We start from the raw sequence: 24680 nt of genomic DNA on the forward strand, positions 1-24680 counted from the left end.
CAACTTTTGACATTAACCCCTATGCAGTCAGGCTTGTCCCTCAGGAAACCCAGAAACATATTTTTAACTTTTATTTATATTCCCTTGCAGTGCTTAGCCTCGCAGCCTAAGCAAAATTCAGATCGCCAGTCAGAGGGGGTTCTGGGTGTCCCCTCTCTGCTTGGTCTAGGGGCAGAAATCACCTCTTTTAGGTTGGGTGGAGATGGGATTTGGGAACACCCTGGATAGAGTAACAACCTCATCTTGAGTCTCGTGATCCTCCATAGCTAACTTATGATAATGTATCTGAATAGATTTTGTATTATCTATCTGCTGTTTCACACAGTTAGTCAGCCTATTTAAGGCCCAGGGACCAAAAGAAATAAGCAAAAATAACCCAATTAATGGTCCCAAGATGGAAGGAAGTAGGGTTGACAATCATGGAGAGGTTGAAGACCAATTCTTGTACCAGCTCTCATCTTTCTCTTTCTCTCTCTGTCTTTTCTCAAGACCTTCTCTGGCCTTTTTCATGCTCTGTTTAATCATCCCTGTTTTGTCTATGTAAAAGCAACATTCTTCCTTAAGGGTTGTACACAGTCTAGAGCTGTACACAGTCTTTTCTATTGTAAAAGAGTAAATCAAGTCCAATAAAGTCCTTTGTAATTTTTGGAGATTACTTCAGACAGCAAAACGAGGGATTTCTTCAGTATAGTGATGTCAATCTCTAGCTGTTTGATGTCCTTGTCAAAGGCCCGTCAAAGCTATTGTAAACAGGCAGCTTTTGTAGAAATTTACCAGCCTGAACAGTCATAGACCTTGTAAATAGGCAGCCTTGGCGGATAGTACCAACTTAGATAAGGACAAGTGAATCATAGGCAGAGTCATAGTGACCTGACCCCTGAACCTTTACCCAGCTGATACCCTGTTCTGAAAGATATCTGTACTCCCCCTAAACACCTATTCTCCTGTGTCATCCCCTTCCCCACATCTTGCATTTTTGTGTTTATAACCCCTGTGTTAAAAAGTAAAAATTATGATTTGATAATAATAAAAAAAAGTGGGGTGTGTGGGGGGAAGAACTTACTATCCTACCAGATTCAATTCTGGCCTAGCTGGCAGCAGGCTTTGGTGGTGGTTGTGCAGAGCAGGTCCAAGGGCAGCCTGGCAGGTGGTGCTGTGTGGCAGGCTGCCTGAGACTGAGTGGGAAGGATCGAATTTCCTGGGGCAGGGCGGGGATACGGTAAGAACCAGGAGAGTGGTAGCAAAAAGCAAAAAGCTGGGTGGACTGTACAAAAATAATTAGGGACTAGAAAGCGCTTGATTTAAAAGTGGCTGGGGAACCACGTGACCGGAACCAGGCTGTGGTGGGCGGGTCTAGGAGACCTGCTCCAAAGATCCAGGCCAGAGTGACAGGAAACTCCACCATTCCTCTTGCTCTGTGAGTGGTCCCTAACCCTATCTAGTGATCCTAGTTCTCTCTAGACTGGACAAGTCTCTTCAGATGCAGTTTCCCAACTGCGGGCCTGGGCGAGTCCGCAGTCGGCAGCGCAGTGGCGGGAACCGCAGCCTGGGGACCCTGGAACCTCCCAGGTCAGAGGAGCTGCGGGGCTGGGAAACGGGCGGGAGCGGAGCAGGGGGGTGTTTTCCGCAGCTGCTTTTAAGGGTGCGACTCTCACAATTCTTTTGTGGATATTATTATCCTATGATATTATTATTATCCTATGAACTGGAGTTTATCGTGGGGTTTTTGTTTGTTTGTTTGTTTGTTTGTTGTTTTTCCCGATTATCCTACACTTCCGGAACATTCAGTCATAAAATAACTTGTAAAAAAATCTGGTAGAGCAGTTGCATTATCTGCTGTTTGCTGTTTGTGGCAATTGCAAATCCACTGGAACGTTAATTCATTCATGCTTTCTAACTCCCTTCTTTTACTAATTGCTTCTTCAAGAGAATGCCTTTGGCCCTGGTTAAGAGGCATCCACAGAGATACCTTTGTATATAATAATATATGAGGAAAGTACTGATGTTATTGAGCCAGAAAGTGTACTTTATCAAGCGCAACAGTTATTGATGTAAACATTAACATTTGTAGGCAGATTTTTTTTAGTGGCTATGAATTTTTAATCTGAGTTGTATGCGGTTTAGGATGTAAATAAAACATTCAGAAACCTGTTTTTGTATGCTAAGTACTTATGTTATACCTTAGGTCCGCACAAACCCAGTATTGCTATGTGACGGTATTAGACCACACTATTTGTAGAATTAGAAAACTCACAGTAGATTAAAATAAACTGTTAGAAAGCATGTTTTGAATAATATTAATCACTCATCTGTATAACAAAATTGTGTCCTTGGTTGAAGAAAAACACTCTACCCTTACATTTGTGGCCAAACAGGTTTTATTGTTTTTATTTTATTTTATTTTATTTTATTTTATTTTATTATCTCAGGGTTTGTTATCATTCAGTGCGGTGACTGTGGACTTCTTGTAGGAGGAGTGGCCATGCCTTGACCCTGCAGACAGAGGTTTTTGCAGACATCTCCCATTGGACAAGTGCAGCAGTCTGGTTTCTGTGGGTGACAGTGGTTTTCTTGCAGTCTCCCCACCTCCTCCTCAGGATTCCTGGTAGAGTGACTGCATGTATCTGAGCTGTGTGTGAATGAGTCTGACATCTCACAGAGTACAGTCAAATCCTTACAGGGAACGAGACATTTTTATTTCTGATATTTTCTGTCTCCTGCATCTTTATGTGTTTAGAGGCGTCATTTATTTTTGTCCCATGAAAAGTTCCTGGTGCTTTCTGATGACTCTTTCCCACATGCAGGTGTCACACTCCTCAGTCAGTCCTGCTCACCTGAGTCTGAACTGGTCCTGGATGGTGAAGACAGGAAACTGTAGCAAAGGAGCCAGCTATGTTAGAGGGATGGAGAAAGGGATGGGGAAGTGTGGAGGCTCAAGTGACAGTGTAAAGAGAACATGGAATTGGTTTTGCCAGATTCTATTTCATTTCAGTTGTTTCTAGATAATTGTCCTGAGAATAATGTCAGAATATTCCCATTGTAGGTATTAGAGGACTCTCTATGTAAGAATAAACACACAGAGGTAAATGTAATTTGATTGGTTTGTGTGTGAGGGATGCTTTCCCCCTTCCCGTTCACATCACTGATCATATCTTCTTACCGATATTAAATATTTTCATTGTTATAATTTTAATACAGTGTTTAGTCAGATCAATTGATGCCTTTTAGTTTTTTCTGCGCATAGAGTTTGGGAGCATTTTATAGTTCCTTTAAGTTGTCTTATCTTGGGTGATTACTTTCTCCATTTCCTAAAATAATGCCAGCAGGTTTTTGATAAGATTTGTTTAATATCTCTGCATAGTATTAAACGCAGTCTATATTACGTTCCCATTGAGATCTGCTCTCATCTGTCTTCCTGTCAACTGCCAATGTTTACACTTCCATAGTTTTAATAGATTTTGAAATCACTCTTTGGTTTGATCCTTCTCTCATAATTTTTAAAATCCTTTTAGGTTTCTCATTTTATGAATATGCAGAAGAAATTCTCTATTTATACTTCAAAATGCCTGTATGATTTTGTGGGTAGTCTGTACAGAGCAGGTCCAAAGCAGCCTGTTTCTGAGTGGGAGGGACTAGTGCTGGCGGGAACGTCATCAGCCCCAGGAGGATGAAGGTAAAAAGAAAAGTAGCCGGGCGGACTCTGTGAAGGTGATTCAGGAAGTGAAAGAGTTTAGAGCTACTGCATTTCTGGAAACTGGCTGTGATGGGAGTGCTGTTCCAAAGATCCAGGCCAGAGTGACAGGAAAATCCACCAATCCCTTCACTACCCGTGGGAGCCATGCATTCCCTAACCATAGACATGAGTCAGCTGTCAGCAAAACTGTGGGAACCAGAGTCCAGGGGCCCTGGAACCTCTTGTGTCAGAGGAGCTGTGGGGCTGAGAAAGAGGTGGAAGAGGAACAGGGGTGTGTTTTCAGCAGCTGCTTTTAAGGATGGACACCTCTCACAATTCTGTTGAGGATATCCATCACTGTTGGGAGGTTTGAGATCCTATGTGCTGGGTTTTATTGTGATTTATTTCATGTATCTTATGGTTTCCTACATTGTCTCATAGGTCATTTGCAGTATGTGTAGTTTGCACATGGCATTTTCTTGGCTACAGCAAAGCTCAAATTCAACTTCATCCATGCTTTCTTAACTCCCCTGATCCACCATTTGACTATTCAAGAGACTGGTCTTTGGCCTGGGAAATAGGGCTCCTCAGCTTGTAGATATTAGTAATCTGAGAAACCAGCGTAGATTTGCTTGAATCAGAAAGGAAGGGTCCAGAGTGAACCTTGCCATGAATAGAAAGGGGTTGGGAGAAAGGAGGAGAGGGGAAGGGGGAAGGCAAGAGAGGAAGTAGGAGCCAAGCACCTAGCCAAAAATGTACCCTTTGATATTATTTGGTTTTAGACCGCAGGAAAATAGACTGAAGTGAGTATTTTACATATCAAAGCAGACCTGGCCTCCAGGTTCTCCCAGCATCCTTCAATCTATACCTGGCAACCCTTGCTGCCCCCAACCCCCACCCCTAAACATTCCAGCCCTTGAACTGAGTTGTCCTTCCCCCAAAGTCTCTTCCTTCCCCCAAAGTCTCTTCCTTACATAATCCAGACATTTAATGTTCTCTCTCTCTCTCTCTCTCTCTCTCTCTCTCTCTCTCTCTCTCTCTTTCTTTCTCTCTCTCCTTTTCTTTTCCTTCTCCTTCTCTTTTCTTTCTGTGTCCTTCCCCATTGGGCAATCCCCTGGCCTCAATCCTTTGGTCCAGTGAACTTACCCAAGAACAGCTTCCAAATAAACCTGCCTATAATATATTCTAATCTGGGGTGAATTGGCTCATTTCACTGTAGGAGAAACAACCTATCAGAAACATTAATGGGCACCTGAGATAGCCATTTATCCTGAGTTTCTTTGAGACCTAACAAGTTCTTGGCCAGCCCAGTATGCATGCTGTGAGAGGATGATACCTGGCCAAGCTATTTTTATAGATAGAAAACCCAGTATATGTTAAAACAAAAATAGAAAGCAGTGTTGAATAATTATAATTGCTCACTTCAGAAAAATGTATTTGAGTCAAGAAAATCACTGTATCCATGCACATGTGGCCAGACTGCTGTGTTTTTATTTCATGATTTGTTGACATTTAGTTCTGTGACTGTGGATTTCTTGCAGGAGTGGGAATTCTTAGACCCTGCAGTCAAAGCTTTTTTACCGAAACCTTTTGCAGAAGTGCAGCAGTCTAGATTCCGTGGGTCAGAATAGTTTTCTTGAAGTCTTCCTTGCTCTTCTTCAGAGTTCCTGGGAAAACAACCGTGCATGTGTGTGAGCGCTCTGTGAATGAATCAAACACCTCATAGAATAAAGTGAAATCCTCAGAGAAAAAGAGACATTTGTCATGGTATTGTCTCGTTCCTTCATGTTTATCCTTTTGGCAGGTGTGAGCATCTTTCATTTTTGTTCCATGAAAAGTTCCTGGTGCTTTCTGAAGAATCTCTTTCCCATAAGCAGGTCTCCCACTGCTCAGCCTGATCTGCTCACGTGTGAATCAGAACTCAGAGCCCTGGTTAGAGACTTTAAAAAAGGATTCAGGTATGTTAGATTGAGCAAGGGGTGCAGTGGTTCTCAAGTGAGAATAGAAAGAGGACATGAAATTGTTTTTTGCCAGTTTCTTTTTAATTAATGATTCTATAAAATTTCATGGAGAGTAATATCATGTGGTAATTTTGGATTTCCAATTATAGGCTGTATTGTAAGCAGTCAGCTATTCTCAGTATTTGGCTAGTTTGGGGTCTCTGAAATGACTGTTTTCCATTGAAAATAAAATTTGTTTGACCCAGACTGAAAGCAGCACCAGGCTATAGGTGTGAACTGAGACATTAGAACGTACAGCAAATTTCAGTAATGAATTTCTTTCTAAGGCCTATGATATTCTTTATCATAGGCTTTTGGCCAGGTTCCCAGTGTAGGCCACAGTTTTGTTTTTATTTTTCTTCTTTCTGTGCAAATGGCCTCAGATTGCACCAGAAAACCTTCTCTTACCCAGAAAATAATCTTGCCAGTATGACACCAACAGTCAGGCTTGGCATGCCTGATTGGGGTTGTAGCACATGGGATCCAAAGCAGAACAGCATTGGCTTATGCTCTAAGATCAACAACTGACAAATGGGACCTCATCAAATTGCAAAGCTTCTTCTGTAAGGCAAAGGACACTCTCAAAAGGACAAAACAGCAGCAATTTTTTGAGAGAGGGTAACAAAAAATAGCCCCAAAGTAAGATACTTCAAATTCTCAGTCATATAGTTAAAGGCACACCAAATTTTGGATACCCTACATTCTGTATTGATGGAAATTAATCAGGGAAGGGAGGTTATCAGTCAGCCTATTCCAAGGGCTTTTAGAGATGACAAATGTTCCCATATCTAATTGGTATTTAACTGATTGTTTTAAAATTGTTAATTTTTCCCTGTTTCAGGGCCACTGTTCAACCCAGATGAAACCATCCCTGATCCATTCCAGGCAGGGAGTAAAGTATTTAACAGCAGCCTTTAGAATTGAAGGTTCTTCTGATATTGATATTTTTGGTTCTGCCTCTTATTTGGAGGCATTCTCCCTATTCTCCACTGGCAAGGGCCACATTTAAATCTTCAAATATAACTCTATCCAAAATTGTGGTCACATTAGCCACTGAGGGTCTAATGGTTCCTTTTGTACCATCTGAGTCTTTCCATTTATAAAAGTCTTGGGCAAAAAATGCTCAGGAGAGACTACCTACTCCATCAGGAGCCTCGTCTCATCCTTGAATAGATAGTCTTTTCTGCCCCTGTGTCTATTAGACATTTAAAATTTTTATTGTCAACTTTTATTGAAAGTTGAGGGATATTTTTTCTGTAGTAGCTTAGTGACCCAGTGTTGTTGGTTTTTCTGTCTTACTGCTGGGATTTAGTGTTGCCATACAAGGAGTTTAAAGGGTTTGCTTTCTTTATTCTTTTTGGATTTGCAGTTCTTTTTCCAATGCAAGCCTTTCATGTAGCTGGGACAGATGCGTTTAGGAAGTTTAAGGACAGCCATGTCATTTTTTGGAGGAATCTCCCATCCAGTGTCTGGTCTGTCCATATTTAAAACATGTTGAATTTGACTATGTTGTGGCTATGAGGCTTGGGTGAGAAACAAGGCCTAGTATGAGGCAGTCCCATTGTAGTGAGATCCAATTATTGTAATGTTCACTTTCTAATCCCTGGCAAGCCTGTACTCCAGGTTCTTTTCTTCCCAGATAAGAATGTTTTAGGACCATCTCTTTTGCTACAGGGTCTGTATTTTTCTGTCGAAACTGTCTTCTACTCTGAATATAAAGACCAGGAAAGTTTTGATTGGTTTTTGTTTTAGGAAGGTTAGTGAAGAGGCCTCTCAAAGCTCTATGGACAAGTTGGTTAAATGGTCCTAGGCCTGGAGTGCACATAAGTGAACCTGCTCAATGCAGCCAGCAGGGAATAAGACCTGCTGAATCTCTTTTGAGAAGTTACCCTGGCCAAACAGCTGGCCGTAATTCCAATTTATTAATTTAATGTGGGAGGGCATGTTGTGGTCCAATTTGTTCGTTATGTAATTCATTTTTCCTAGCCTGCATCTGACATTCATCTCTCAACAGGGTTTCCCACTGTACGCACAGAGGACCAAGGAGTTTAGATCAGCATATATCTCTTTAGTGTTGGGGAGTTAAAAGTTTTGGTATTGAAACTCTGCAAAATTTAGTTTTTTCAAAGGGCATGAATTACATCATTATGGATGGCTTGTTATAATTCTTTTAAGCCTGCTACTGGGAGGAGATACCAAATCACCAGATAGTGTCTGGACACATGTAGCATAACCACAGAGGTCCATATGGGTGGAGATTCTGGATGCCTGGGACATTGAGGCTAAATGGGCAGTAAATAATTGTTCTTATCCTCTCTGAGATTACAGAGATGCTTATGACCAGGGGGTCGGTGCTCTAAGTAGTGGTGCTGAGTATGATGGAGGGTTTATCCGAATGTCTTTAGGAGCTTTGGTCCTGATTTGTGGTTCTTTGCTGTAGCCAACACAAGCTCTTAGATGGCAGAAGTGATTAAGGAGGAAAGGGGGATTAAGTTTTAGGGAGTAACTTCTGATTAGATCAGTTGTTTTTTTTTATAAACTGGGCAAGTTAGATATTGGACAGCCCTCAGGGTCTTCCTAATCATTTGATTCTTCCTCTTTATCTCCCTGATCTTCTTCCTCTAATGAATCATTCTGATGCTTGGGCTGTTTTCTTATACACTGCTGAATGTCAGCTATTATGGGAAGGAAAAAGAGTAGCATAAGATAGCCTTCCTGGACTTCCTTTTCAAACCAGGTACTCAACAAGGGTCAAGAGGTCTAGGTTGGACATATATACCCATAGGACCTATGATGTGAATTGAAGAACCTTCTTCCAGAAGGTTCCTTTTGGGAGATTTTTAAATCCCCTTGGTTCAAGTAAGGCTCTAAGGGAGCTAACTAATTTGGAATTCCCCATTATAGAAAAGAGAGGAAGTGCCACCACTGGTGTTCAGCATTTGTGAGGCAGTTCTGCTGCTCAGCTATTGAGAAGACCTATCAAACACGAGCCTGCTGACAGATTTAGGAGACTGACAACAGTTCTAGGGAATTTTGAATGGTTGCTGTGTAACCAGGTGTTTTATGAGAGGCTAAAAGATTATTGCCTACATTCATTCAGGCTGTTGGGTCAAGAAGAGGGCAGGGGACAGTTAGACAATGTCATGGAGTCACCCTGATCGAGAGGTGTCAGTTTTTCCACAAACCATATCCATCCCTTTGAAGGCACAAACTGAAGGTAAAGCAACTTTTTTTTAAAGATGATTGGTCCTTAGTCAGAATGATCAGGGGAAAATTCTGCTTCTTTGGTGGGAGATAATTCAAGTTTCCCACATTCCACCAGTTCCTGTTCAGGTGTGAGATGTGGGTCTCCTTTTCCCGTCAGTTGAGGGCAAGGGGAATTGAAGCAGCAAGCAGAGTTTGAATGGTTGTGAGTATGTTGCAAAGACTTCTGGGAATCAACCGTTGGCTATATAACTTATTAAGAGGGCTGTCAGATATGAGTCTTCTCATGGATATTTATACCTTTAGTTTGCAGAGTTCTATTTCTTAACTAAGCAGCACACTTGCTTTTCTTACATTTTCCCATATTGCCTCATTGAAAATTTTCTCTGTACTTGAACTGTGTGCCTTCTGATGAAATGTATCTCTGTTCTGATTAGAGGGAAATGATTCCAGCTGTCCTTTTGTATTCTTAGGTTCAGTTTTTTTTTGTTTCATTGTGTTCCTTGTGCTGAGGTATATGCCACTTGTTCTCCATTTGTCAAAGTTTTTATATTAAGCAAATGTGATATTTAGCCACAAGGCTTTCAAGGATCTATTGATATGTTCATGTGTCTTCTGACTCTATACATTTGGTGTCTTAAATTGATTGATTCATAGGTGCTGAAAGAGTCTTACATTCTTGGCATTAAATAAGCTTGTATTCTGTTCCCATTTGATTTTGAGACAATATCTTGGTCTATGACCATTCTGGCAACTGGTCTGTAATTTTTTTTTTCTTCGTGTATATTTGTTTGGGCTGAATTGTTTTGGAGTTTGAGGTAAAGTTAGATTTGTATGATGACTTTTCTTTGTGTTTGATACACTCTTCTTCTTGTGTTATCAGTATAAGACTTGTCTAAAGGAAAGGAGAATTCTGTGCATAATCTGCCCATTCCTTAGACATTGTTAGAGCAAATGCTTCTTGCTTCAGTCTCAGCCCTGCTTAGTGCCTTTTCTAGGTTTGTAACTTAGGAGGTTGAATGTTCATTTGTTTCTAGGAGTTTGTTTTTCTTTTCTTCAATTCTTCTTGAGAGAGTGTGTGTGTGTTTGTGTGTTGGTGTGTGTGTGTATTTGTATGACTTTCCACAGCACTTCATAAGGAATCACTAATGCCACTTGCATTCATTACAGTGTTCCCTATTCAGCTCTAGTTATCTTAATTAAGGATTCACTTTTTTTTCCTTTAGATTAGTCCTTGAAATAACTGTTGCCCATTGTATAGCAATGCTCTCTGACACAGGCTGAAAGCAGTACCAGGTTATACTTTGAAGAAAACTAGGTAAAGGAAGTGTATTTGTCCATGTAACAAACTGTTAAGAGTCTTTATGGCCAGAATTCCAGTGAATTTTACATATTTTGTTCTCTGGAGTTGACTAGAAATTTAACCAGAAAGCATTTCATTATATTAAAAATTGTTTTTACACTACTGCAGTCTTTTGGAAACCCAGGAAACACCCACCAAGCTCTGATCCTATTTTGTATAAGGCTGAAACAAAGGATCAGACAATGTATGTGTGCAATGTTCAGGACAACAGAGTGTTTTATATACTTCCACCCTCTGCTTCCAAACCTTCCCCACAATCTAGAAATCTAAAGTGATATAGACTCTATCTTAAGTTTGTGTAATACAGTTTACTGAACAATCTCATATGCAGAAAGTTTTTTCTCATGAACAAAATATGCCTGATGTCATTTATCGTATTCAAAATATTAATTACAGACAAGACAAAGTGGGAAACCAGAAGAGTGCTTACCACCCTGTTACTGTCCTTTCCTGGTACCTGTCATGGTCCAGTGCTACATCAGGTATATACCATACCAGGCAGCATGATTATGTGGTACTGGGAATCCACATCTAGATCCTTCTACCTCCCTACCTTGCACAATATCTTTTGACTCTAGGGATGGAATGAACAAGGCATCTGTGATATTAAAAAATACTATGTTGAGTCTTAGTAGTTTACTGTGTATTCATCCTCATCTTGTTGATATATAAAACAACAAGCAATTAAGAGCTTGGGATTTATGGATTATGTCAAGGATTATCAGATCTGACCTTTCTCATGGAGTATTTATAATTTTTGAAGTTGGGAATTGTATTTCTTATCATTTGAAATAGGTTGCTTTCTGATATCTACTTACCCTTTTGGATCAAGTCTTTTCTCTTTTCTTCTCAACCTGGGTAAGAATTGATCCAATGTCCTGAGTTATTGTAGACATAGTGGATACCCATGTCTCTTTCCTGAGAAGATTGGAATCATTCCAGTTGTCCTTGTTTTGTAAATGTTAAGATTTGCGGTTCTAGCTTCTTTGTTAGGTATGTTCCTCCTCTTCTGAGAATTTGGAAACCTTGATAATGAGCAAATGTTACATTTTTTCAAAGACCTCTTGTGGATGTATGCATATGAACATGTTCCTTGTGTCAGTCTCTAGATATTTTGTCTTACATTGATATATCTATAAATATTGAAATAATCTTGTATACCTTAGTGCTAAAGGCTGGTGTGACTGTACATTTGTGGTTTCTGCAAAGCACAAAAGGGATTTTTTTCTGTTTGCGGTAGTTTGCAGTTCCCACCAGGAGTTAAAATAAACTATTGCTTTTGGCCTTTTGAGAATATATATATATATATATATATATATATATATATATATTATTACACACATACATACATACACACACACACACAGAGACAGAGACAGAGAGGGAGTGAGACAGAGACAGAGAGCTGTTGCTGGTCAGAAACCCTTTATTTAGACAACAAACTATACAATCATTCCTAGCTCTGCATCCAGAATGGTGAGTTGAACTAATGCCCCCAGACTTGGCTACATTTGTTTTTTTCTTATTTTTATTTTCCTTTATGTGTGTGGGTCTTTTGGCATAATGCATTTCTGTTGAAAACATGTGTCTGGTTCTAGCAAAGATCACATGAGGGTATTAAATCTTCTAGGAGTAAAATTAAAGATAGTTGTGAGCCAGGATATTGGTGCTAGTATTCAAACCCAGGTATTCTAGAATATCTGTAACTGCTCTTCCTCACTGCATCATCTCTCCAGCCACTAATTTGTTTTCTTCATTTTAGTCATTTTAACCGGCAAGTGTCACATTGAATATCTTTTCGGTTCTAGTTTGTGGTTCCCTCAAGACTAAGAAAAATGAACATATTTGTGATAATTTCGGTGGGCTATTGAAGTCTTTTAAGCTATAGTCAGTAGGATATTATCCTAATATATATAGAAAACTGATAATTCAAGTTTTTTTTTAAAAGGTTTATTTATTTTATGTAGCTGAGTTCTCCATCTGCATGTACACCTGTGTGCCAGAAGAGGGCAGCAGACCCCACATCAGACCCCCATTACAGATGGTTGTGAGCCAACATGTGGTTGCTGGGAATTGAACTCAGGACCTCTGGAAGAGCAGACAGTGCTCTTAACCACTGAGCCATCTCTCCAGCCCCATAATTCAAGTTTTTTACTTCATCAATATATGAAGGCGTTTTGCAATCACAAATGATTCTGGTTGTGTTTTCTGGATATGTATGCAATCACTCCATCATTGAAAAGTAGAATTAAATGTCTTCCTTTCCTTCAGTGTCTCTTTGCTTAGTCTTTTTTTCATTTTTTTTGTAGGTAGTTCTTTTATTATTAACATTGTTAGATGGTTTGAGTGTTTTTTCTGCATGGATGTTGGGCCCTGCAAATATATCATACATACAGAGGCCAGAAGAGGGCATGGGGTATCCTAGAAATAGAGTTATAGTTTTCAGCTTCCATCTGGTTGTTGTTATAGAACCCCTGTCCTCTGGAAGAACAGCTAGTCCTCCTAATCACTGGTCCTCATTACATCCTCTGTAGCTAAGTTAAAACTTATTTTAAGTACACTTGAAGACTGTGAGCATTTGTCTTCTTACAGCATCGATTCAATGCTGTACATTTTTCTTCTTTCTGACCTGGAAACCAAGGCTGACAAATATATTTTTTATGTTGTTGACATGTGTTTAATCTGTTACAACTTCTACTAGGGGTTTTATGGTAGTCTTTTTGAATATTGGTGGATGAAATTCTGTTCTTACTGAGGTTATATTTCTTAGGGTTTTTAATCCAGTAGGTTTTTAAGCATTGTGGCTGGTCAATTATGGTTCACATTGTTCTACTTTCCTTAGTTGGGAAAGTGCTTTCTTCCGTTTTACTTGATTTCTTCCCAGACCTCTCAAATTCATTTGCCCAAACATTCAATCTACTATTTTCTATGTTCTCATGGATAATTCACGTCTGATTCTCTTCTGCATATATTCATCTGTTTAGTGTATAAGTAGATCCTTACATGAAAGGCATGTCTTAATTTTTGATGACATTCAAATACTCTTCCTAAACTGTCAATGTTACCAGTCACCTTTTCTGAATGTACCATGACAGTCAACAATTATTTTCTTTCAGAGCTTTAAGACATATCATTCTATGCCCTCCTCACTTCAATCTGTGGGAGAATATTTATGACTATTGTATTTGACCAGCCTTTGCTGGTATGAAAGAATAGGAGAAGACAATTGGAAAATAGATGCACATTGTTACAGCACTTAGATGTGAGAAAAGCAAAATAGATCTGGGAGATCCAGAAGCATCTGGCAGATTATCCTAGGGAATGTTAGAGTAGATGGCTGTGGCTGATCTACAAATCAGGGACCCCAGTGGCTGAACACTACACATAGGCATTTGAAGCAGATCTTGACCTTTGGATGGAAGTCTCAGACATGCGAAAAGATTCAGAAGTAGCTGAGTATTTGAGGGAATCTCACTCCTGGATTTTTATGTAGAATCCCTGGACTTCATAGTGGCTTCATATAAAACAATATGTTATTCATTGCTAGCAAAAATGACCTCTTGTTCACTCTCCATGAAGTGGAAAACAATTAAAGACATGGACAGAATTAAAGTCAGAGAGTATATTTTGTTCCCATATTTAATATTTCTGATATTAAAACACAGCATTACTGGAGTAGGAAATTCTGATGTGTTGCTGCTAAGTTTGGCATTACTCAGCTTGTATGTTGCAAGTAAGGATAATGAAGACATATGCCTTGCAAAATGTTGTGATTATTTCCCTTGAAAATTTATGCATTGCTATGCTAATTTTTTCTTACCATCTTGATTCTTGCCATGGATCCTTTATGCATGGAATTTTATATATTGGAAAATCATCATGGCATTATATTTTATCCTGACTTTCAGTGTTCTGCTGTATATGTCTTCGTGTTGTGAGGGAATTTTCAATCACATTAACTAGGGATTATCCTGATCTTGTCCATCCTTCATGGTTGGTAGAATCTTTACAAAGAATTATTCCAGTACAATGTTTGCTTTTTTCTGTTTTCTTTGCTATTGTGGTTGTTACAAAGCCCCTGGAGTTTACATTCACCCATGCTTTCTACCTTCCCTGTTCTCCCACTTGAAATTTTAAGAGAGTGGCCTTTGAACCTTGAACTACCAAGAGAGCTTGCATGGTTACTCTCGTCATTCTTCATTTTATCCCTCCTTATCCAAAATTTTATCCCTATCATCCCTGTTGAATTTCATGTATGTCTTCAGGCAAGTTTTGTATGGGTAAACAGGATGTCATGTATTCATAATTCTAACTGCCATTATATATGACAGTATCATTTTAATAACTCACTTCACTTCCTCCAGCTCTTAGAGTCCCCACACCACCTCAGTTTCTGCCTTTGCACACAGCACTCTCTGAAATGAAAATTTCCTGTTTCAAACAAAGATATTTGCACCTAGGCTAAAAGCAGCAGTAGCTATTGTACAATCAGAACCATTGAAAGGCATTTGCAGGAATCTGAGTTTGGCCAAGGAGACGGAAATAGACTTCAGACAGGAATCTGACATTAGGCTAGGACAAAGAAGTAGCCTTCAGGCATGAAAATGACTTTGGGCTAGGACAGGGAAGTAGGCTCAGATACCTTGGTCATCCTGATTACCCTTAGATCACAGGACTTTGTTTATTGCCTTGCTTGTTCTTTGACTATTTGTGTTTATTGTCTTGCTTGTTCCTAGACTATTTGCATCTATTGTATTGCTAATTCCTCAACCTAGAACTGACCTTAATACTTGCATGTAATTAAAATGGTATAAAAGCAGATTGGGAAAAATAATAATTAAAAAAACAAATAAGATGTTGAAGTTCAAAAATAAAAAGAAAGGCATTTGCAATATTTCTACATCTAAGAATAGGCATAGATTCCCTCTGGGGGCCTTTGGTATTTACAGTCATTGATATTTGCTCACTGTCTAGTGCCATCTCTGTATTTCTTTGTGTATGTGTGTGACATGACCTCGGTTCAAACCAAAAAGGCTTCTATTCTGTACAAAGTAGTCTTGGCAATATTACACTAGTGGACATACCATGTCTGACAGGGTGGTATTGCAACACAAGATGTCAGCAACTGGTTTTTCTTACCCAGCAGCCTACAAAGCTCTTTGAGAATTTTAATGCTACATCAGTGCCTCCAAATTATATTTTAGAGTCAATGAGTGTTCTGAATACTTCTCAAGATACTCCTGTTAGCATTTTCCAGGTGGGTCTATATATATAGATCTACCCACTTAATACCAGGAACTGTATTAAAAGGTCACAGCATGAGAAATGTGCAGATCCAGTAGTTTAGAACATTCATCATGGGGATATTCCATTTAACAACATATGTAGACTGAATTGTAATATTTTACCCATAAATGCATTTGTGTGCATTTCAAGTCGTCAATATTCTCACACAAACATTCGTATGAAACTTAGAAACCAGGTCTATGTTGAACAGAGCAGTAAACTGTAAAATTCATCTTGTTTCAGAAACAGTGTAAAACGTTCTTATATGATGATGAAAATGGCTGTAAGTAGATCTGGTGAGAATTTATCATTTTACGTAAAATCATATTTGGTAGATAGAGTATATTCCGTCCTTCTAGGTCAACAGGACACACATGGAAAATAGATATCCTGTATCTTTCAGGTAGAATGAATTGAAATGTGATCAAAGGGTCAGATAATTATATTCTAGTGTGATGACTAATGAATTCCATTTTATGCTAGGTATTCAGTTTGATACCCACTAGCCATTTGTCTATGACTCTAGTCCCTGGAAGATAGGTTCACAGTAATAACTGTAAGTAGTAGTATTCTGCCGGAGGTAATCATATATTCTATATTTGTGCCTCATACCTGCTGAAGGTAGAAAAATGTCTCAGATTGTAGTCATTTTCCTTGCCACACTAAATATATCATTCCATGTTCTCCTATTTGTTGGAATGTTCACAAGATCCCTGATACCATTTTGGTTTGGGGGCAGATGAGGTCTTACTATATGGTTTGGCATTGCTCATAAAGAGTTTTATTAATATTGGCTTTGTATTTTTGACACCTTTATGTGAAATTTCATTATAAACTCTAGTCTTTATTCCTGTGACAGAAACTCAGAGAAGAGCAACAAGAAGAATGACTGCTTCTCTGGTAAATGTGTCCAAGGTCAGTCCCATGTCCACATTTCTGTGAAAATTGTATGTCTTATTGAACCCATTAAAAACTTTAGTTATCTTCATCTGGTTATGTTAGCTAAAGATTTCTGTGCTATGATTTATTTTCACTTTTGTTTCTCATAATCAAAATTACCATAGCACAGCCTTGTCCCATTATGTTTTCTCTCGATATTATATTATGAGGACATAATTTTCCTTAGACTTAAAGACATGCAATTCTGGAAGAGAGAGAATCTATTGTAAATGACACTCAAAAGATATATTTTTGTCCAATTTTGACATCAGATAGACATGTGTCCTTTTATATTAGTGAAAAAGAAAGGTCTTGTGCCTTATAAATAGCATTTCAGGAATGATCAGGTTTTCAGAAACAAGCTTATGAATGTGGATCTACATAAACATGGACACTGACATCACTGAGCAATGTATGGAATAATAGAATTTGTGAAAGATTAGAGTAAGAATTCTGCATTTCATGGTTTACCTCTTTTTTTCTAGAACATTTGCAGCATTGGACCTAGGCTTCAGAATGTCAGAATGAGAATGTTAGGAGAGAGTTAAGCCATACCAAGCTGCAGAAAAGATTGAGCTAGTGTCCATATTTAAATACGGTTGACATTGTAAACATTTAAAGCATAGTGTTAGTTGTCATTCCTTGACTATCTGTGGTATGATACTTGGATTTTGTTTAATTCATCAAGGTATATTCCTGCACTTAGACCTCAAATGTGTGCAATATAATTTTTAAAAGTTTGCTGATTGTGAGACTATTACATCATCCTGTTTCACAGACGTAGAAAATACACAGCATCCTTTATTAAAATTAAATTTCAATTTTGTTTTATACATGTTGGAACATTTTACTGACTCTACGGATATGTGCTTTGTAGTCTTCCTGCATGTTGAGATAAGAAGAGAACATTAGATCTCATAGAATTGGGATTTAAATTCCATTGTGTACTGCCATGATGGTGCTAGCAAACAAATGACATATTAGAGGACTTTAGAAGACATTACAGAATCCAAACTGCAAGCTGCAAACAAAATTTTCAAATATAGTGATGGTGGTAAATCCTTTGTGTTTTGATCGGTCTTAGAGAACATCAGCAAAGTCGTAAGGAGCAGAGACATGAATATGTACACTATAGTAAGTCATTCTGTATATTATCTATAGAAAAGCAGCAATGCTTAACTTCTGACACGTTTCTATGGCACTTCTAGAAAACTTTTGTCCTTGAATATTTGCCATGACTCATCTATATAATAAATTATATCTTATTCTTTAGGTCTTTCTTAACTAGGAAAACATTTTTTGTCCAACATCATGTGGTAAATTGGTAATTTTTCTATTTCAGGGTCTGTTAACATTCAGGGATGTGGCTGTGGAGTTCTCAGTGGAGGAATGGGAGTATCTCAGCTGTTCTCAGAAGTCATTGTATAGAGATGTGATGATGGAGAATTACAACAATCTATTCTTTGTGGGTGAGAATACTCTTCTTGTAGAATTCCAAATTAATCCTTTCAATTTATACATCTTTTATAGATGGAAACTCTGAAATGTCTACAGACTCAGAATAAAGAAAATTTTGGTTATCGATGTAACATTTTCAGGGTGTTTCCTTTACATTTCTGTGTATTTTCAGGAATAATAACCGGTGCTGTAATCTGTGTAGTTTCTCTCTAACCCTTTTACCTAATTTTCAATCAAAACGTCAAAGTTCAAAGGATATCGTATATTCATAGAAAGGAAATATATTGTTGTAAATATAATAATTTGAATTTTACAACTTTACCACTACCTTAAAGTGTTCACCCGTTTCTGAATTTTAAAATGCAGAAGGTTTCAAATAGAGAAGGATCTAGTTTTGTGAGAATTTTTTTACTTATTTATTTACCTTTTGACATATGCTTTCTATGTTTAATACTGGTAGTGAATGATCTTTTTCCTAGCACTTTGGATGTAGAAGCAAGGGTATATGGTGAGCTCCATGCCAGTGTGAGATAAATATTGAATTCCTAGCTGACCTTGATTATATGATCCTTCAGATAGTTTCTCAAAGTTCTTTACTGCTTGGTCACCTCTTTTTCCTACCTTCTACAAGGGACAGTGTTTAAATTAGATTTAGAAGGCTCATAATTTTCAGTCATTTGATATAGATCAATTTTCAGTCTAGATCAAAATTAAGGTCCTTCTGTGCATCCATTTAGCGAATGTGAGACAGAAAAGACCTCTTTCCTTGAGAATGGCTAATTTACCTTTCTTTGTAAAATTCAAGAATTGAATTGAGTTCCTTACACAAGCATTAATACTTCTATTCCCTAATTGACCTTTTTTTCTAGAGAATCATCATAATTATAAGAAGGTCTTGGATCAAGGCACAAATCATATTGTCTACAAGCATGTGGATATCTATGAAAAGTCATATAAATATGAGCTTGTCAAAATGATTCAAGAATCCTTCCAAGGTACACATTTTGAAACTAAACATAAAGATACATCTGTTAAAACATCGAAGCTAAACAGACAAAAAATTGGAAAGACTGAAGATGAACCTTGCAAATTTAAAGACTGTGTAATCTGTTTGAATGTGTGTTCCATCATTAGACAGAATCACAGAATCCAGGTAGAAGAGAAAGAATTGAACACTACAGAGTATGAAAAGCTTTATGACTTTAAACATAAACTCATGCTGAAACAAAGTAATAATACTGGAAAGAAACCATACAATTTCAGGAAATGTGGGAAAGGCTTCAAGATGTACTCAAGCCTCAGTAGACATCAGAGAGCACATACTAGAAAGAAATCGTATAAATGTACAAAATGTAGGAAATCCTTTTTGCATTTGTCACAGCTCAAAGTACATTACAAAATTCATTATGAACAATATCCTTGCAAATGTACAGAATGTGATAAGTGCTTTTATCATACACCAAGCTTCAAAAAACATTATAGGATCTGCCCTGAAATGAATACTTTCAAAGGCAGTGATTGTGACAAATCCTTTCTCTACTACTCAGGTCTCAGAAACCCTCAGAAAATTGTTGGAGGAGAGAGACCCTATGAATGTAATCAAAGTCTTATGTCATTCTATACATTCTTTAAGCCTGTGTACTATTATAGACCATACACAGGAGAGAAACCTTACAAATGTAATGAATGTGAGAAATTCTTTACGCGGAAATACCATCTTACGATTCATCAGAGAATTCATACAGGAGAGAAACCTTACAAATGTAATGAATGTGAAAAATTCTTTACGCGGAAATATCATCTTACAGTTCATCAGAGAATTCATACAGGAGAGAAACCTTACAAATGTAGTGAATGTGACAGATGCTTTACCAGGAAATACCATCTTACAGTTCATCAAAGAATTCATACGGTAGAGAAACCTTATAAATGTAGTGAATGTGATATGTCTTTTATCAAGAAATACAATCTTAGAAGTCATCAAAGTATTCATACAGGGGAAAAACCTTACAAATGTAGTGAATGTGACAAAGGCTTTAACTACAAAGGCAAACTTAGAAGACATCAGAGAATTCATACAGGTGAGAAACCTTACAAATGTAGTGAATGTGCCAAATGCTTTACTGAGAAAGGCAAACTTAGAAATCATCAAAAAATTCATACAGGAGAGAACCTTTAGAAATGTAGTGAATGGGACAGATGCTTTACCGAAAAAGGAAAACTTAGAAGTCATCAGAGAGTTGATACAAGAGAGAAACCATACAAGTGTCGTGAATGTGAGAAATGGTTTACTCCAAAAGGCAGTCTTGGAAGTCATCAGATAATTCATACAGGAGAGGAACCTTACAGATGCAGTAAAATGTGACAAATCTGTTAGCCAGAAATATTATCTTATGATTCATGAAAGAATTCATATAGGAGAGAATCCTTACAAATGTAGTGCATGTGACAAATGCTTTTCCAGTAAACGTTTTCTTAGAAACATCAAAAAAATCATACAGGAGAAAAACTACAGATGAGGTGAATGAGACAAATGTTTTACCCAGAAATGCTATCTTAGATGTCATCAAAGAATTCATACAGTAGAGAAACCTTTATCAGACACAAGCAGTTGTTAGTGAGGACAGTTATTGCAAAGCAAGTGTAAATAAAGGGGCAGTAAAAAACTACATCTGAAAACTATTTATACTTCAATTTGGAGCCTGCTCACAAAGCAAACCTTTCTGCCTTTTTAAACAAGAGACCTAATGGTTTTAACTAATAAATTAACCATTAAACTAACACAGTACTGGATTACTTTGATTTAAGGAGCAGGTTGCCTGTTGTCCATCACTTAAGCTACAAGAAGCTGTCAATGTGATTAGAGAACTTGAAGAAGGATAAATTGTAATAAACTGACTATACATAAAATCAAAATGACAGATTTACTACTTAGATACCCCCATTAGGTTCCTATGATGTCAATGAGGACCCAGGTCTCAAGGTAGGATCAGTCTTTTGCTACCAGGCCTGGAAACTCTGAGAGGCCCTCCTGAGGAGGATGAACTTGGCCGAGATGACTTCACCTTGACAATCAATTCTCCAGGTGTCCTTTGTTTCCTATAGGCATACATTTTTGAAGCCTATTTTAATAAATGTTCAACCTCTCCTGTTGCCTACCACCCACCAGAGGCAGTGGAAGAGAAAAGTTATTAGGATACGGAGGAGATGTATCTGTTCAGCAGTTATACTTTGTGGGAGAGCTCAGTCTTTTTTGTGAGCAGTTTTGTCCTGTAGAAAACACCAAATACAAATCAGCAGCCTCAGTCCAGTCCCCTCGGCAGACAAAAACCACACAGGAATCATCAGGTGCAGTTCAATCCTGAAGTATCCACCAATTGGCCCAAGGTGAGGCTGCTAAAGAATCAAAAAGCCAGAGAAACTTCACGAGAAGTTGTTTGGTGAGTTTCTCTCAGGCATAACCACTAGTGGAGCTCGTCAACACTATCTAAGGTGAACTAATACATGCGAGATGTTAGCGAAGAGCAAACAAATGAGCTGGAGCAAAGCAAACCAGTGTTCCTTTCCCACTGTCTGTGGGTCATATTTATACGCCTTCATTATGCATTCTTTCACGTATCCACTATAGACAATCAAGACATCCTTTCACAGGTATCTGCTTTAGCAAGACATTCTTCACCTGTGTGCCCCAGCAAAACATCATTTGAAATAACTGACTTACCAAACAAACTGGAAGTTTTCACTTCAGGTTTTACTTAAAACTCTGCCCTGACTGCAGGTTAGGCACTGAGGCAGTTATATCCAGCGGTTATGGTACCACAATCCTGGTGCTGTCCTTTCTCTTGCCCTTTTCTTCTTGGAGAACTTTGAGAGGGGGGCTGATTGCTAAGATTTGGGAGCCTCTGTTATTTAATAAGTTTAAACATAGTAAATGCCATATTCAGCAGATCTCTGATTGGCTTGAGGGCCAGTATCTACTTAGTCTATCCCAGTTAAACAGTCTTTATTTTCATCATCTATTCTAAACTGTATATTGCAAATGTAAAACAGGAGACTAAATAAAGCTTCACCTTATAATTAACTGCATCAATTTTTAGCAGCTCTGTCAATCCATGTTAAGTTTGAACCTTAGAAATCATTTTTGAATTGAAGTTATAACATACTCTTTCAGTAATAGCATAAAACTTTTTGACCCAGAAAATATACTTCATATAGAGATTTACATAATAGACAATAACAGTTTCCTGTAGGAGGAGCTAAGGTAGGAGGAGTAAGGAAAGGAACAGGAGGAGGAAGAGAAGGAAGAGGAGGAGCTAAGAGAGACAGAGAACGAGACAAGTGGACATGGAGGCTGATGTTCCCTTGTCTGTAGCAGTCAAAGGTAGTTGGTATATCTAGGTTGGGTATTGGGTTACACCTCTGATTGTAAGAGTATATTGTTATTGATAATTACTAAATATATAAGCCTTTGGATAATCTAAGCAGTATTAGTGCTTAAGCTTCTGTGCCAGCAGTTTCAGCTACTCCTATAAGAAGCAGGGATACTGTGGTGTGGATAACACCACAGCAGTTACAGCAACGCTTTTCACCTGTTGAGCTGGGGAGTGTAATTGATTGGGAATGGCTTCCCATGTATAGTAAGTTATTCGGGGAACTAGATGTACGAGAATATAGAAATCAGATGATGTATTTAGAACTATGGTATGAATGCAAGGAATGATCATGTCCTGGTGTGCAACCCCACCAAACGTCCTCTGAAGGAAATAGGTACAAATATTCTATATTGACAGGAGTTAGAATAGAGTTGCAAATGTGCGAATGTTCTGAGGGTGTCTGATTTCCAATACAAAGGCCTTACCCTTTTATTGACTATAATGTCAGCTTACTTCTTTCTGATTGCTTCTGTTTACACTGAGTACTATCTGGTCTGTGAGTAGTTTCTAGGGACTGCTAGTCCTTCATAGTAGGAGACTGGTGTTTAAGTGTAACCAACAGTCCTATGTCAACTCTGGAGGAGAGGAGCTAAATACCTGGGAAGAAGCTTTAAACAATTGTAGGGGTTCTGATAAAAGTGGTGAGGTGGGATTTTGTTGGACCAGGACGTTACTAAAGTTGCTTCTTGGTGTAGGGGTGAGAATAAGAATAGTTGTGGACAAGGGCCAGGGACCTGGCCTTGCCTGGATTTTATTGGATCCAATAAGTACCCCCTGGAACCTGTCTAACAACTAGTTAGACAAGGAACTCCTCAATATGAGCCTCCTACTTTTTTAAATCTTCTCAGTTCCCAAACATAATCTGTATCCCATCCTGTGGCATGTTTTCCTCTTTCTGTGAACCTTAGTGTCAGGGAGTTACAAGGTAAATATGGATAAGGAAGACATGAGGGTGTTCCACTTCTAACTAGCTTGATGAAACCAGATTTTAACAGAGACTCCCAGTAGATGGAGCCTGTCCTTTCACAACCACAACTCTATGGAGAGCCTCCATGAATTTTAAGAACTTATGTTGGTCATATTCACCTAGAATGTCAGACTGAAGAATGGGCAGTATGGAAGGGGTTTACCCATATAGGATCTCAAAGGGGATAAGATCCAAGGTATAAGGGGTATTCCTGGCATAAAGTAGGAGAGACACTCAGTCACCACTAGTTTCAAGGGAGAGAGAGAGAGAGAGAGAGAGAGAGAGAGAGAGAGAGAGAGAGAGAGAGAGAGAGAGAGAATGAGAGAGAGAGAATATATGAGAATACTAATTTCTAATTGGTCACAAGAATCTGTGGTAAAGATTTAGTTACCTGACAGATGAAGGCTGGTCAGACCCAAGCCAGGGAAACAAACCTGGGTATAATGTCTTACCGAAGGTTCTTTGATACTATATTGGAATTTTCCTTCTTTGTAGGGAAGGCTACTTACTACCCATCCTGAAAAGGTATCTATAAAAAATAGCAGATATTTATATTGATATGTCCTTGGTTTTACCTCTCTGTAGTTTATTTCCCAATTGGCTCTTTGCCATTGACCTTTGATCCTGGTTCTTGAAGTTTCTTGATTGGTGCCGGAGGGGTTCATGGCCTGACAGGTACAGCAATTTGAGATTGCCTATTCTATTAGTTTTCCCATGTTCAATACTTTGTATTTTGCCTCTCAGAGCAGATTCCTTAATTTTTCAGTGACCCAGGGTGAAGCTTGATGAATCTAATGGATGGGTTGTTCAGCGAACTTCTAATGTAATGCAGCCCTCTCTAGTGTGTAGCCATCCATTTCCTCTGTAAATTCGTTGACATTTGGCCTGATTCTGTTTGTCCTTTGTAGTATATTTGGGGATGTTGGGAGCACTGGCAGTGGTAGAGATAATCAGGATGTTGGTGGCAAATGCTGGAGTGGCCTCCCTTTATCAGCTGGTCTGTTCCCTTGATCTAGTCCTGATGTTTTTTGTTTATTTTTTTTTTTTAAATTCCCAGCACAATAGATTATGGCCACTTTGATAGAGCACCATAATGCCTCTAGCAAAGCAAGTATTTCTTCCTCATTTGATGGCATTTTCTTCAGCAGTCAATAACCCTCACTCTTGATATATGGACCCATATATATGAGCCATGGCAAAGGCATATCTGCCGTCAGTATAAATGTTAGCTATAGTCCCTTATGCCAATTTCAAAGCTTAAGTTAAAGCTATCAACTCAGCCTTTTGTGCTAAGGTTTGTAACAGCAGAGCAGTTGTCCAAACAACAAAGTTCAAGTCTGGTTGCATTCTCAATGAA

General features: G+C 38.4%; 1 protein-coding gene across 1 annotated transcript; it reads left to right on the forward strand.

Annotated features, from left to right (window-relative positions):
* The first annotated feature begins 1376 nt into the window (after positions 1 to 1376).
* Positions 1377 to 23646, forward strand: LOC143440915 (uncharacterized). The gene is made up of 4 exons (XM_076927839.1): positions 1377 to 1569; positions 16386 to 16441; positions 17808 to 17934; positions 18793 to 23646. Exons 2-4 carry the CDS (start codon positions 16412 to 16414, stop codon positions 20100 to 20102), a joined length of 1467 nt encoding a protein of 488 aa, XP_076783954.1. The 5' UTR covers positions 1377 to 1569; positions 16386 to 16411; the 3' UTR covers positions 20103 to 23646.
* The last annotated feature ends 1034 nt before the right edge of the window (positions 23647 to 24680 follow it).

Source organism: Arvicanthis niloticus, chromosome 30 (genome assembly GCF_011762505.2).
Source record: "Arvicanthis niloticus isolate mArvNil1 chromosome 30, mArvNil1.pat.X, whole genome shotgun sequence".
In the NCBI taxonomy this organism is placed as follows: domain Eukaryota; kingdom Metazoa; phylum Chordata; class Mammalia; order Rodentia; family Muridae; genus Arvicanthis; species Arvicanthis niloticus.

Excerpts from the sequence above, each read along its gene's own strand:
- LOC143440915 (XM_076927839.1), top strand. The coding sequence starts at position 16,412 with ATGACTGCTTCTCTGGTAAATGTGTCCAAG. Across the intron at positions 16,442-17,807 it reads CTCTGGTAAATGTGTCCAAG|GGTCTGTTAACATTCAGGGA; the intron begins GTCAGTCCCATG and ends TTTCTATTTCAG. Across the intron at positions 17,935-18,792 it reads CAACAATCTATTCTTTGTGG|AGAATCATCATAATTATAAG; the intron begins GTGAGAATACTC and ends CTTTTTTTCTAG.